The sequence below is a fragment of the Nicotiana tabacum genome, chromosome 7 (genome assembly GCF_000715075.1).
Source record: "Nicotiana tabacum cultivar K326 chromosome 7, ASM71507v2, whole genome shotgun sequence".
NCBI classification, from domain to species: Eukaryota; Viridiplantae; Streptophyta; class Magnoliopsida; order Solanales; family Solanaceae; genus Nicotiana; species Nicotiana tabacum.
Window position 1 is genome coordinate 130,810,498 of NC_134086.1, and position 14,961 is coordinate 130,825,458.

General features: G+C 37.4%; 1 protein-coding gene across 1 annotated transcript; it reads left to right on the forward strand.

Annotated features, from left to right (window-relative positions):
* The first annotated feature begins 1,389 nt into the window (after window positions 1–1,389).
* On the forward strand, window positions 1,390–7,793 carry LOC142162295 (uncharacterized). Its single transcript, XM_075218631.1, has 5 exons — window positions 1,390–1,485; window positions 4,304–5,048; window positions 5,352–5,839; window positions 6,267–6,845; window positions 7,347–7,793. The coding sequence occupies exons 1-5, from the start codon at window positions 1,390–1,392 to the stop codon at window positions 7,791–7,793; spliced, it is 2,355 nt and encodes a 784-aa protein (XP_075074732.1).
* Window positions 7,794–14,961: the final 7,168 nt, after the last annotated feature.

The window sequence follows — 14,961 nt, forward strand, 5'->3', positions numbered from 1 at the left end:
ACACAAAAATTATGAGCAGATAGCAGTGGGGCCATACCTCTTTTGCTTCGGAGGGGTGCAGTGTGCCGTGGCACGGTGTCCGCATGTCGTGGAGGGGGCGGGTTGGATGTACGGATATAGGGCTGATGCCTTTCCCGGTTGAAACATGGTGGTTGATCTCTTCGCCCATCATTACGTCGATCTCTCCTTGTCTCGGTCTGAACCGATGTTAGTCGCTGAAATGGCCCATTCAGGTCGTCTTCATCTGCCCTTACCTCGGCGCAATAGGCATTGTGGATTTCTTCCCATGTGGTAGGGGGTACTTCATGAGTCTGCTGAGCAATTTTTTGGTCGCCTTTGATCTGTTCCTGTTTAACCCATTTTGAAAGGCTGCTACTGCCATCCCTTCTGACACGTTCGGCAGACTCATCCTTACTCTATTGAATCAGGCCAGGAAATCCCGAAGTCCCTCGCCCGTCGTTTGCCTAACGACGAAGATATCGTTGACCCTAGCTTCGGCCTTCTTCGCTTCTGCATGAGCGGTGGCGAACTTTTCTGCCATCTCTTCGAACGTCGATATTGATCGCGCACGTAGCTGGGAGTACCATGTCAATGCTCCCCCTGTCAGAGTTTCACCGAACCTTTTTAACAGCACAGACGGTACCTGTTCTTTTGACATATCATTGCCCTTTACTATAGTAACATAGTGGATTAGGTGATCCTCTGGGTCCGTGGTCCCATCATATATTTTCAAGTATGGCGGCATCTTGAAGGTCTTTGGAATAGGATGAGGAGCAGCCCCTTCGCTATATGGTTGTTCGACGAATCATCCCACGTCGCTTTTTGGTAATAGCTTCGGAGTACCCGGTATTTTATCAACCCTCTCCTGATGTTCCTTCATTTGGTCACGGAGTGTTTTATTCTCATTTTCCATGTCTTTCATTTTCTTCAAGATGGCCATGAGCGCATCGTCACCTGCATTAGTAATAGTACGGGTGTTACCTGCTCGTGTAGTGCCTGGTTCATCGACGACAGCTGTGATTTCTGTAGGTGGCATGTCTTCGACATCTCCTTGAGTGAGTTTCTCGAGCATGTTGCTCAAAGCACTCGTTAGCCATTCTTCTAGTAGTCTTTTGACTGATGGTGGGGTTTCCCCCGCCATGGAGGTTGAGCTTCCCCTTTCGCGTAAGATCGTTAGATCTCCGTGTGGTAGAGGCGAGATCTCTCCCTCCGATGTAGCGCTTGGTGTTGCGTTCTCATTATCTTCTCTGCCGGCTTCGTTGAGGGAGTTTAGGAGATTATTCGAGACATCTGCGATTGCCTTTAGCCTCGCTTCCTTTCCTGCCATTGTTGGTTTATACGGAGTTCGAAGAAAAGCGAATATCACATTCAGGGATCTAGATGAGAACGATGGTTTCAACTATAGAAATCCCCACAAACGGCACCAAATTGTTTGACTCAAAAGATGTTAAGACCTATTTGAGCAAATCAATCAAAGATGAGAGGGTAAATCGTAGCTGAATATAATAATCTCTAGAATTATAATGAGTGAACAGAAGAGAGCAACAAGTTTTCTTTTTATTCAAGATTCACAAGTTTCCCAGAATATTCATTACCCTTAACAAGGTCCTTCTTTCCCCCTTATATACTAGGGAGAAAACCCTTCCGAAATGTAAGAAATACAATATAAGGAATATTCGGCGGAATATTCTTAATGTTCCCTAATGGGCTTACATTCTTACAGGGGTCGTACAACTTCTATTTTTGCCTTGAGGTCGTCTCGCTCGGGACGCCGATTCGTCGGTACTCGATCGTTGGTCACACTCATCAAAAGGTTAAGGTCGGTCAAATTTGGGCCCATAAAATTAACATATCTAATCATATCGTGCATATGTGTTATAAATTATTACATGTACTTGAGCGATACCTAGAATAACTTTACAATTAAAAAAAATACTCAGGTAGCTAAGGCTCCATTTTCAAAAGAGAAGTAAATGAGAGATCTAACAACTGGCAAGAACATGATTAAGGGAAGGCACGCATGTGTGTGGAATGCATATAATTCTCGATGTTAATCATGATTCATAACTTTGGGTTTCATTGTAAGAAATTTGTCAAACCTCGACGTGTGTGCATTGCGTGTTCAAACATCGTCTCTGGACACAGAGAAACTCGTAGTAACTACATTGATTCCCATTTCCTGTCCCTCTGCAAACTACGCTTTACTTTTCCCTGTTGTTTCACTTATTTACGCTATTGCTTTGGCAGTTTTGAGGTCCCTTTTTAAAAGGGTCATTCTTTCTTTCTTACTCTTGTGCAATAATTTTCACCTTGATCACTGCATCTTCATTTCAATTTCCAACAAGTAATAGACCTATTGCTAATAAGGCACCCCTCTTCCATTGTTCCCTAGCTCTCCGTTGCAACAAAATCCCCCACTTTCTTAGGCAAAATAACCCTTGCACTTTCTTTTTGACTGCCAAATCAAGTCATAAACAAAAGAAAAGGACTAGTGAATGCTTACGCCAGCGTAAGGCTTGTATCATTATCCCTGCAGGCTGCAGCAATTAATAGGACTGATCCAAACGTGTGTCTTTGCACATATAGAGTCCGTACTCGGCGGGAGTTACCTTCTGCTATTCCACAATAACGCCTATTGCCAATAGCTCTCATCTGTCGGAAAAGATACTCGTTTTTGCCCTGTATTACAACTAGTTCAGTTTTTGGCTCCCAAGGAAGTCTTCCTTTATTGTTTAATTTGTTGAAAATTTACTACGAAAAAATAAATTTTGAAATTGAAGTTATAAAAGGAGTAATCGAAAATTAAGGGATTGTTTGGTGGGAAAGAAGTTATCTCGGGATTAATTATTCTGGAATTAGTTATTCCACCTTTTTATGGGAATTAAAAAATAATACAATCCCGGGATGAATTATACCGTAATTTTCTACCAACTAAACTTGGGACAAACTTTTCTAAAATTTAGTCCCAAAATTAATTATTCCTTACATCTCATACCAAACAAGCCCTAAAGTAGTATACAGACATAAACTTTACTCGCAAAAAAAAAAAAAAATTTGAGTTCGTAAAATTAAGGATTTATAAGAGAAATTTATTATATCAATTATATACTTTCTAAATAATTATTTTTAATTCAATATTATTTTAAATACTAAACCTCAATATTTTAAGTATTGAAATAAATATGGTGCACGATTATTTCAAAATATTATAAGAACTGAACATTTTTTTTTGGTACAAGATTCCTAGCCCATGCAAGTAGCAATTGATCGACCAAAAGGTCTAAAATTTCAATCTTGGACTTATTTGGTGTTAATTCTAATTTTTCGAATCAGCTGGCTTAAGATTAATCTGGAGCTAGTCGACCTCTGTTGCCGGAAAATATATTCCCTCCATTTTTGGTGTCTCTCAGAATGAAGAAGGAGAATGAAAGATATTCTAAACTATGTGGAAGACAGACTTGTGTCGGAATTTGCTTCAATGTTATTAAGAGATATTAGTTTGATTAATTGTTTAGTGAAGCAAGATGTGGACACGATGCTCTCATCCAACAGTTACTAAAGGACACCTCCTGTTAATATCTAGAAGGTTGTAGTGAGGGTATGGGTGTAATAGCACTTTGTAAATATTTTCTTTTACATTTTCTTTATTTAAGAGTTAGTTACAAAAGTTGTTAGGATAGAATTCTCTATGGCTTCGTGAGTGGCATCTGAGAAGTTGTATTTATTATATATACACAAGCATATACTGTAGATGAACACACAGAAATGAATACAAGAAATTTCTTATGCATTACTCTTTGATTCCTTCATGGTATCAGAGCTTTAAGCTCACCATTCGACATTTTTCTTCAGTTATCTTTTTCTATCTAGTTTCTTCTTTCTTTTTTTTTTGAGTTGCAACAAAAAATAAATGGGCGAAGAACAACCACCCAAAACTGCTTCAGCACAAATCGATGTCCCACACCCTTATTTCATCTCCTCCTCTGATTCCCCAGGAATGAACCTCATAAACACCATTTTTGATGGTACAAGCTACGACAATTGGAGAAGGGGAGTCCTGATTTCATTATCAGTCAAAAACAAACTTGGGTTTATCAATGGGACTTGTCCCATACCTGCAAAAGATACAAATCTGTTTGTTTTTTGGCAGAGATGCAACGACATGGTGTTGTCATGGCTGCTTAACTCCCTAAGTAGGGAGATAGCAGAAAGTGTTATTTAATCACAAACAACATCTGAGCTGTGGAATGAGCTTGAAGAAAGGTATGGACAGGCTAATGGGACCAAGTTATTCCTACTACAGAGGGAACTAAACAACATTAATCAAGGATCCTATGATGTAGCAGGCTATTTCAACAAGTTGAAGAAAATTTGGGATCAGATGAAAGAATTAAACACATACATGACCTACAGTTGTGAGTGTAAATGTGGGGCTAAAACACATAATCATAAGGTGAATGAGGATCAAAAACTGATCCAATTCCTAATGGGACTAAGTGAAGCATACAATGGAGCAAGAGGAAACATACTCATGATAAAGCCTCTACCTACAACAGCCCAAGCATACTCTATAGTACTACATGAAGAGTCTCAAAGGAGAGTACATTCTAACAATCAGTTGCCTACTGATGCTTCAGCTTTTCTTATGCAAGGGCAAAAATGGACGTCACAGAAGAAAGTTTTTGAGTCCAAAGGTGGAAATCATATTGTTCAGGTAGATGGAAAGAAGAGTGATCTCTTTTGCAGGTACTGCAAAAAGTCAGGACATCTCAAGGAAGACTGCTACAAACTAGTGGGATATCCACAACACTTCAAACTTACCAATGGCAGACAGAAGAAGAGGAACCCAACAAATCAATATGCAAATATTGCCAATTCAGAAGAGTTGCTTACCTCTGAAAATGCAAGAAATAATCTGAACACTCTTATAAGCAACCAAACTTTCACCAAGGAGCAGTATGAGAAACTGGTGCAACTCTTCCAGTCTATGCAGGGAGGATGTCCTAGCGCTTCGATTTTCGAGCCCAGTGCAAGTGCAAACCTGGCTGGTACAGTTACTGCTTGCCAACTCTTTACCACTTATTAGACCAGGGACAATGGGCATGTATATGCCTCCTTTTTCTCTAAGCCGACTAATCACACCTGGATCATTAACTCTAGAGCAAACCAACACATGAAATTTGACAAATCACTTCTGCACAATATTAAAAAACTTAGTTTCCCAGTAATTGTTACCTTGCCTAACTCATATAAAGTAAAAGTCTATTGTGTTGGAAGTGTTTACTTAAGCCCTGTCCTTGAATTGCATAATGTTCTTTTTGTGCCTTCTTTTAAACACAATTTGTTGTCAGTTTATAAACTTTGTAATCAGTTTGATTGTTTACTAATTTTCTCCAAACTTGGTTGTGCTATACAGGTCCCTTCACTGAAGAGGGATCTAGTTTTTGGTGATGCCAATGCAGGGCTCTATGTGCTAAGAGAGAACACTTCACAGCAGAATTCTACATCTTACAATCAGCATGTTTCAGTTCCTTTGAAGAATAATCTAGTGTCTAGTCCAGTTTCTAGTATTCAGTCAAATGTTAGGTCTACTGTTCAGAGTCATGTTGAGTGTCCTAAGTCTGTTTCTTCAAGGCATTTGAGCCATAGTTCTTTGAGTCATTTTTGTTCTAAATTTTCAAATATCAATGAAAATGTTTCTGTTCATAATGTTGTTGCCATTGAGAAATTATGGCATTACAGATTAGGTCACTTAGCATATAATGCTATGAGAAATGTTAAAGAACTGCCTATTACTTTCTCCGATAAAGAAGCATTCCCTTGTGATATATGCCCTTTGGCAAGACAATCCAAGCTCTTTTTTCCTATAAGTTCTATCACAACTAAATAGTCTTTTGATCTTATACATATAGACACCTGGGACCTTATAAAGTACCTACATACAAAGGGGAACGATATTTTTTAACCATAGTGGATGATTTTTCACGAAGTACCTGGACATTTTTACTCAGTTCTAAGGCTAACTCATTTCCCACTTTAAAATCTTTTTTGGCCTTTACTGAGAGACAATTTAGTGCTAAAGCGAAGGTCATCAAATCAGACAACGCATTTGAATTTGGTACAGGGAACATTCCCAAAGATCTTTTTTCCTCCCAAGGTATACTACATCAAACAACATGTGTCGCTAGTCCCCAGCAGAATGGGGTAGCTAAAAGAAAACATCGACACCTCTTGGAAACTTGTAGGGCCTTTTGTTCTAATCTCAGGCACCTAAGAAATTCTGGGGAGATTGTCTTCTAACAGCTACACACTTGATCAATCGATTTCCCTCTAGAGTATTGCAGAATAAAACACCATATCATGTTCTTTTTGGTACTCACCCTGGTTACTCTTACTTTAGACCTTTTGGTTGTCTATGTTTTAGTTCTACTCTAGAAAGAAACAGGGACGAACTTGCACCTAGAGCTATTCCCGGGGTATTTTTAGGCTATCCTTTCGGAAAGAAAGGGTATAAGGTTCTAAATTTGCAAACAAATCAAGTATTTGTCTCTAGGGATGTTAAGTTCTTTGAATCAATCTTTCCCTTTTCTTATTCTGCACCTATGATTAAGTTATTTAATGCTTCTTTCCCTCGGTCAAATGATTCAGTTCCCCCAGCTCAAGACACTACATTTTTTCCAACCACTTGCTCTACACCTGAATCTTCTTCTCTTATTCTCTATTTTACTCTTGTCAGGTCTTCTACTACTTCTTCTAATTCTAGTCGCGTATCCCCTGTGGTTTCTCCAGTTTCCTTTTCTAGTGCTCATTCCACCCCCGATATGTTCTCTCCAACACAGGGGCAGGTATTGCGCATATCTCAAAGGGTTCACAATGCTCCTAAATATTTGTTTGATTACATATGTCATTTTGTTTTTTCAGTTATTTCCCCTGCTCCCCCTTTTCATCCATTACATTCATTTTCTTTTTCTGCTTTATCCCAAGAGAAACAAGCCCTAGTCAATTCTATAAGCCAAATACATGAGCCCAAATCTTACCGACAAGCAGTACTGCACCCTGGTTGGGAAGCTGCCATGGCAAAAGAATTTGAAGCACTGGAGTCCAACCGCACATGGGATGTTGTTGAATTACCTCAGAGGAGGAAGGCCTAACTTTGCAAATGGGTATACAAGGTAAAACTCAAATCAGATGGTACACTAGAAAGATTGAAAGCAAGGCTTGTAATTCGAGGAGATACACAGAGAGAGGGTTTAGACTATACCGAGACTTTTTCGCCAGTAGTTAAAATGACAACTATCTGATGCCCCCTTTGCATTACAGTTAAGTGGAATTGGAAACTTTATCAGCTCGATGTGAATAATGCTTTTTTCCATGGCAATTTAGCTGAGGAAGTCTATGTGCAATTTCCTCCGGGGATGACATCACCTTCATCTTCCATGGTTTTTCGTCTCCGCAAATTCTTATATGGACTGAAACAGGCTTCTCGTCAGTGGTACACACGTCTCTCTTGTGCATTGGGTACCAGGGGTTTTGTCTCTTCACTCAACGATTATTCTCTTTTCTTTAAAGCTTCTAGGGATTTGATTACTATTCTTGCAGTCTATGTTGACGACATCTTGATTACTGGCAACAACCTACGGGAAATTAATGAAATTAAGCATTTTTTGGACTGTAAATTCAAGATTAAAGACCTAGGTGAAGCTCACTATTTTTTGGGTCTGGAGCTTCTTCGTGAAAATTGTGGACTGTTAGTCACACAACGCAAATTTGCAGTAGATCTACTTACTGATTGAGAGTTTGGATGTTAAACCTACTTCCACGCCTTTGGACCCAACTCTGAAGCTCACTTCTGCTTGTGGTTCTCCTCTCTCTGATCCAATCATGTATCGCCGACTTGTGGGCAAGTTGAATTTCTTGACCAATACTCGTCCGGATCTGTCCTTCGCCGTCCAATCTTTAAGCCAATATATGCAAGACCCTTGTTCTGGGCATTATCAGGTTGCATTGCATACCCTACGTTATCTTTGCAAAGATCCGGGTTTAGGGCTTTTTATGACCTCTGATCACTCCTTTCAGCTTTTGGCTTTTTGTGATTTCGATTGGGCTTCTTGTTCCGACACTCATCGTTCTGTGAGCGGATTCTTTCTTAGCTTAGGTGGTTCTCCAATTTCATGAAAATCTAAGAAACAACTGGTGGTTGCTCTTTCATCGGCGGAAACCGAATATTTTTCTATGCGTCGGTTGGTGGCTGAAATTACTTGGGTCGTCCTACTTCTTCAAGATCTATCGGTCCCACCACCGTTGCATGTGCCTCTTCACTGTGACAATCAAGCAGCCCTTCACATCGCTCAAAATCCAGTTTTTCACAAACAAACCAAGCATATTGAGCTTGATTGTCACTTCGTTCGTGAAAAATTGTTGGATGGTTTAATATCTCTGTCTTTTGTGCCCTCTTCATCTCAACTTGCAGATTTATTTACTAAAGCACTGAGTGGGCCTCTTCATCGATCTTTACTGGGCAAGTTGGGAGTCCGATCCGGGGTCTCCCACTTGAGGGGGGGGTGTTGCCAGAAAATCTATTCCCTCCATTTCCGGCGTCTCTCAGAATGAAGAAGGAGAAGGAAAGATATCCTAAACTATGTGGAAGACAGACTTATGTCGGAATTTGCTTCTATGTTATTATGAGATATTAGTTTGATTAATTATTTAGTGAAGCAAGATGTGGACACGTTGCTCTCATCCAACAGTTAGTAAAAGGATCACCTGTTAATATCTAGAAGGTTGTAGTGAGGGTATGGGTGTAATAGCACTTTGTAAATATTTTCTTTTATATTTTCTTTATTTAGGAGTCAGTTACAAAAGTTGTTAGGATAGAATTCTCTATGGCCTCGTGAGTGGCATCTGAGAAGTTGTATTTATTATATATACACAAGCATATACCGTAGATGAACACACAGAAATGAATACAAGAAATTTCTTATGCATTACTCTTTGATTTCCTTCTACCTCATACTTGCACCGTTATTGGAAAAAAGTTTCATACAGATTAATAAATCACAGGAAATGTCTAAGAACACTTAATTACAAGATTAGTGAAAGTCGAAACACTACTAGAAATCCGAAAAAAAGCTACCAAAATTGATCTGTCAAGAAAAACGACCAAAGTTGGTTGCTAAATGGAGAAAATAATTAAATAATTATTCTAAATACATTAGCGACCAAGGTTGGTTGCTTTTTCGTCAATAATTTGGTCAAAATGTTGACCGGACTAGTTAAATTTGCTTGGTCAAAGAAATACTAAAATTAGCAACCAACTTTGGTCGCTAAAGTGGGTCCAACTTATAAAAATTTAATAATTATATTATTATTTAAAAAACTTATAAAATATAAATAAATTTAATTTAAAATTAGCGACCAAAGTTGATCGCTAATTAAGGGGGTAAGCAGATAGTGACCAACTTTGGTCGCTAAAATGGGACTCAGTTATAAAATTTTAATAATTATATTTTTATTTAAAAAAATTATAAAATATAAATAAATATAATTCAAAATTAGCGACCAAAGTTGGTCGCTTACGAAAGGGGAAGCAGATAGAGACCAACTTTGGTCGCTAATCTGGGACTCAGTTCTAACGTTTAACAATTATATTATTATTTTAAATATTATATAAAATATAAATAAATCTGATTTAAATTTAGCGACCTAATTTTAATATTCTAGATAATTAGCGACCATTGGTTGCTAATTTTAATTTTTGGACAATTAGCGACCAAAGTTGGTCTCTTTTCAGGTCAACATTGGTCAAAATTAAAAATCACTTTTGTATTAACTATCTAAATAATATAAATGTAATCTGTTAACACTTTTGTAATACAAGGGATGAATACACTAAAATATACTCTAACATGCTATATATGTAGTTAAAGTAGTACAACGAAGCGTGTTATATATATATATATATATATATATATATATATATATATATATAAATTGAATCATTGACTTATAACCTACTCAGATGCATCGTTGAATATTAAAAATAAAACGTCTCGACTTACATCAATTAATCTGTTATAATTGATTCATTGACTTATAACCTAGTGATGAAGAATGTAATTCATTAACTCTGTTACAATAAAATATCGTGTACTATAACATGCTATATATGTAGTTAAAGTAGCATGAAGTGTGTGTTTTATATATATACACACACTAACATATACTATAACAAGTTATATATACGTTATAGTATTACAGTGAAGTGTCTGTGTGTGTGTATATGTGTGTGTGTCTATATATATATATATATTGTAACGTGTGTGTGTGTGTGTATGTATGTATATATATATATATATATATAGTATATATATATATAGTATTGATTAAAAACAAAACGTCTCAATTTATATCAATTAATCTAAGGAAGAGAAGTTTGGAGAAATTTGTTGCCTATAAAGTGCACATATCACGTTCATGCATAGTTCAGCATCCTTCTCTTCCAAGAAAAACGTTTTACCTTTAATTCTTTTGATTAGCATTTTCATACTTTTGTCACTCAAATCATTGTCTGAATCCGAAGAAATATCACCAATCCCATTAAGCTTGTACAGATCAGACTTGGAAGAAAGTTGAGAATAAAACTTCCTTTCATTTTTGTCATCACAGAGTCTTATGATCCCCGTTTTATGTGAACTGCCATGAGCAACGGACAACTTTCCATTACTATCAACCTTGTCACTCTCAATTAAACTTCTTTTCCTCTTGGAAAATGAAGTAGAGATTTCCTCTATAACCTCTTCTTTTATATGCTTAGAAAATGTTAAATTCCTACCTACACCATCACTGTTTGAAACACATGCCATTGCCTTCTCATCATCATTATCGCTAATGAGAACAATAATTGGTCAAAGACACACCCTGTCAGGTACTGTATCCAAGTTATTCTCTGTACCCAAGTTCATCCCAAGTAATAGTACTACGAGGATAATCACTAAAGCCATCAGACAACTTTATGATGCCAATGAAGCAAGATGATCTATTCAATGAGACTCATACTGTAAAGAAGAAGAAAGAGAATGATCCAGAAAGGTGGGTCGAGGGCCGAGCCTCGACTATACATGTAAGTTTTTTACTTTTCATTAAGTATTTTGATTTACTTTTATATAAATTTTAAATTACTAATTCAATGTAATTTTTCTTATAGGTTCGCTTCACAGCTGACGTGGAGGAATTCATACGCAGTCAGCCACCTAATGAGTCGGGCGAGGCAATCCAACTTTCGGACGAGGATGCTGAAAGAACACTCCTTGAGTACTTTATATACTTTGAACTAGGCAATAGAACCAGTTTTCGAATGGGCTGGTAATAAGCATTAATTTAGTTTTGTTAGCTTAATGTGTTAGTTCTATTGAACTTTATACTTTGTTGGTTTTAATGTTGTTGTTAATGTTGTTGTGTTGTTGTTGTTGTTGTTGTTGTTATTGCTTGTAATATGGAATTTAGTATGCTGGAAGGAGATGTAACTGCCAAAACAGGTAGTTTCTGCCAAAATTATACCCAAAAAAATGATTAAAAAAATATTTTCTGGGCAATAGCGACCAATGTTGGTCACTAATTAACCAAAATTTCTTAAAAAGCAACCAACTTTGGTCGCTATTCTATTAAAAAAAATTCTGAAAAATAATGACCAATTTTGGTCTCTTATGTTTAAAAAATAATTAAAAAATTCTTGCAATTAGCGACCAATTTTGGTTGCTTATGTTTAAAAAAATTAAAAAAAAAACGACCAACTTTGGTCGCTATTTTCCAGATTTTAAAAATATAATATTTGGTTTACTGATCAAAGTTGGTCGCTATATTTTGATTAATAATAAATAAAAAAATATAATTTAAATATAGAGGCCAACTTTGGTCGCTAAATTTATATTATTAAAATATTAAAACGACCAAAGTTAGTATATAGTCTTTACCTGGAATATTTGGTCCTTTTACCTTAGAGACCAAAGTTGGTTGCTAATTAGCGACCAACTTTGGTCTCTAAGGTAAAGGGACCAGCAAAATAGCAATCAAGCCAGTTTGGACGCTTTTTGGTCGCTTTTTGACCTGTAAGCGACCAACTTTGGTTGCATTTTGTGGTCGCTTTTTTTGAATTTCTAGTAGTGAAAGATTGACATCATGAGATTAGATAGACAAATGAACAATCATAATGTATCTCAGTTCGTTCAATCTTCTTAACCCATGATTTGATTGACATCATGTAGTTATTTAAGTTTCTGTAACGAACCGGCCGATCGTTTTGTGTATCGTAGCATGTTCCTTAATTTATTGCTTTCTTTATGTTCATTTGTAGTTATGTGATTTACCGGTTTGGTTGAATTTATTTCGAGGGTGTTTCAGAGTAAATTGGTATATATAGTCCCAAGGTTTGAAACTTAAGTTATTAGAGTTGATCGGAATTTGACTTTTGTGTAGACGACCTTGGACTGAAGTTTTGATAATTAGGATAGTTTCGTATGGTGATGTTGGACTTAGGAGTTTGTCTGAATATTGATTTGGAGATCCGTAGGTCGTTTTGGCTTGAATTGGCGAAAAATGGAAAATTGAATGTTTGGAAGGTTGAGAGGTTTGACCGACAATTGACTTTGTTGATACCAAATTCAGATTTTGGTTCTGGAAATTGGGATAGGTCTGTTGTGTCATTTATGGCTTATATGCAAAATCTGAGGTCAATCGGAGTTGGTTTGATATGGTTCGGCATTGGTTTTAGAAGTTGAAAATTCATTAGTTTCGGCTTGAATTAGGGTGTGATTCGTGTTTTTGATGTTGTTTTATGTGATTTGAGGCTTCGATTAAGTTCGTATAAAGTTGTAGGATGTGTTGGTATATTTGGATGGGGTCCTGGGGGCCTCGAGTGTAATTCATATTGATATCAGATTGGGACTTGGACTTAGCGAATTTCTGTTGGCTTCAGTTCTAGTGCAACCACACCTCCGAGGTTTTGGTCGCAAGTGCGGAACCGCAAAAGTAATGAGTGTATGTAGGTGCGAGAATTTGGGAGGCTGCTTGGAAGCGCATGTACGAGACAATTACTCAACTGCGAGTTCGCAGGAACGGGCAATGCTGGGCTGGTGGAGAAAAGCAGATGCGAAGATGTTCTGTATCTATGAGCCCGTAGAAGCGGAGGCCGGTCAGACATTGGATTTCCACAGGTGCGGTGGGTTGACCACAGAAGCGGTCCCGCAGATGCGATAAGAGTGGACCGTAGGTGCGATAGGTCGGGAGCTTAAGTAAACTTCGCAGAAGCGAAGATTTTTTCACAAAAACGGAATCGCAGTTACGGCTGCTAAGTTCGATGTTGTAAGATGCATGTACAGAAGGATTTAAACAAGGGTTTCAAGTTTTCTCTCATTCTTGGACGTGTGGAGCTTGGCTAGGGGCGATGTTTGAGAGAGTTTTCACGATAATTAAAAATATAACTGACTTTTAATCACTTTTGTCCATAAATATTAAATACCCATTGATTTTTACACCTAGATTATGTATGTTATAGGTAAAATTTGGGATTTTTGGGCTATGTATTAAATAGTGAGATTTGGGGATTTAAGTGTCGATTTGTAGTTAGAATTGGATGATTTTAGTATGGTTGGGCTCTTAATTGAATGTGTGTTCGAATTTTGCGAATTTTGTCGGGTTCCGAGGTGCGAGCCTAGGGTTGAGTTTTTAGGTTGACTTTTTGATTTTGGTTAAAGATCTTAGTATTATCGTATGGAATCGATTCCTATAGTTTGTATTGATTATATTAAGTTGGTTGTGATTGATTCGAGTCGCTCAGAGGTGGATTCGCGAGGTAAAGGCTTGTTGGAGCATAGAGTTGCGCACTTTAAGGTAAGTAACACTTCTAAACTTGAAACTGAGGGTATTTATCCCTAGAAAACGTGTTATTCGTGTTGTGTTGGGGTGACACACATGCTAGGTTACGGGCGTGCACCATAAAAATTATGATCCGATTAATTCTTTGGACTATGTTGTTATCAAGTCTTGTTCTATCGTGAAATCCTCACTTGTTAGAGTAATTGAGCTATAATTTATGTTAGAAATCATGTTTAGGCTATGTGCTTATTCTATTGAGACCTAATGAGGATATTTCATTTGTTTTGAGTTATCTACTTTAGCTGCAACTATGTACTCAGTCATGATTCTTTATTTGCATATCATATCTCAATCTTTGTCACTTTTTACTATTACATCCCATGTTATCATTATTTGGGTTGAGTGGTACGGGATCTGTGATCCCTTGAGACTTGAGAGATTGATGACTGAGGTGGGGCTGAGAGCATATTGTGAGTATTATTGTGGATTTGGTGCACGCCGCAACAGACCTTATTAGCTTATCTATTAGTGTGGAACGCGTTGCACGTCACAACAAGCCTTATTGGCTTTATATTACAAGATTCGCCCTTTCGGAGTCTGACATACCAGCAGTGAGCGCAAACACTGTGATATTTGCACGTGCTTTGATAAGGGGCATTGATGCTAGGCACTTGTATAGTGCTGAGTGATTGTGTACGAATTGTATGGGCATTAGGTAGACATATTGAGTATTTCTCAGAGAGCGAGTACTTGGGGATACTACCGTGAAATCATACATTTGACATGCATATTTTACATGTAGGCATAGAGATGTAACATTCGTCATGCTAGTTATACTTGATATGTTCATATCAGTGTTGGTCTTTAAATGTTAACTTGTAAGCATGTCTAAATTTTTGTACCCTGAACGAGCTGATTATGGAAACTTCTCTGAGTTATTTATTGTAATTGTCATTGTTATATCTATGTTGTCATTATATTGGTTCTGACTGTATCCTTTTGAGCTTGTCACTCCTTTCAACCCATGGTTAATCATGTTACTTATTGAGTACATTGTGTCGGTTTTACTCATACTATACTCTACACTTCGTG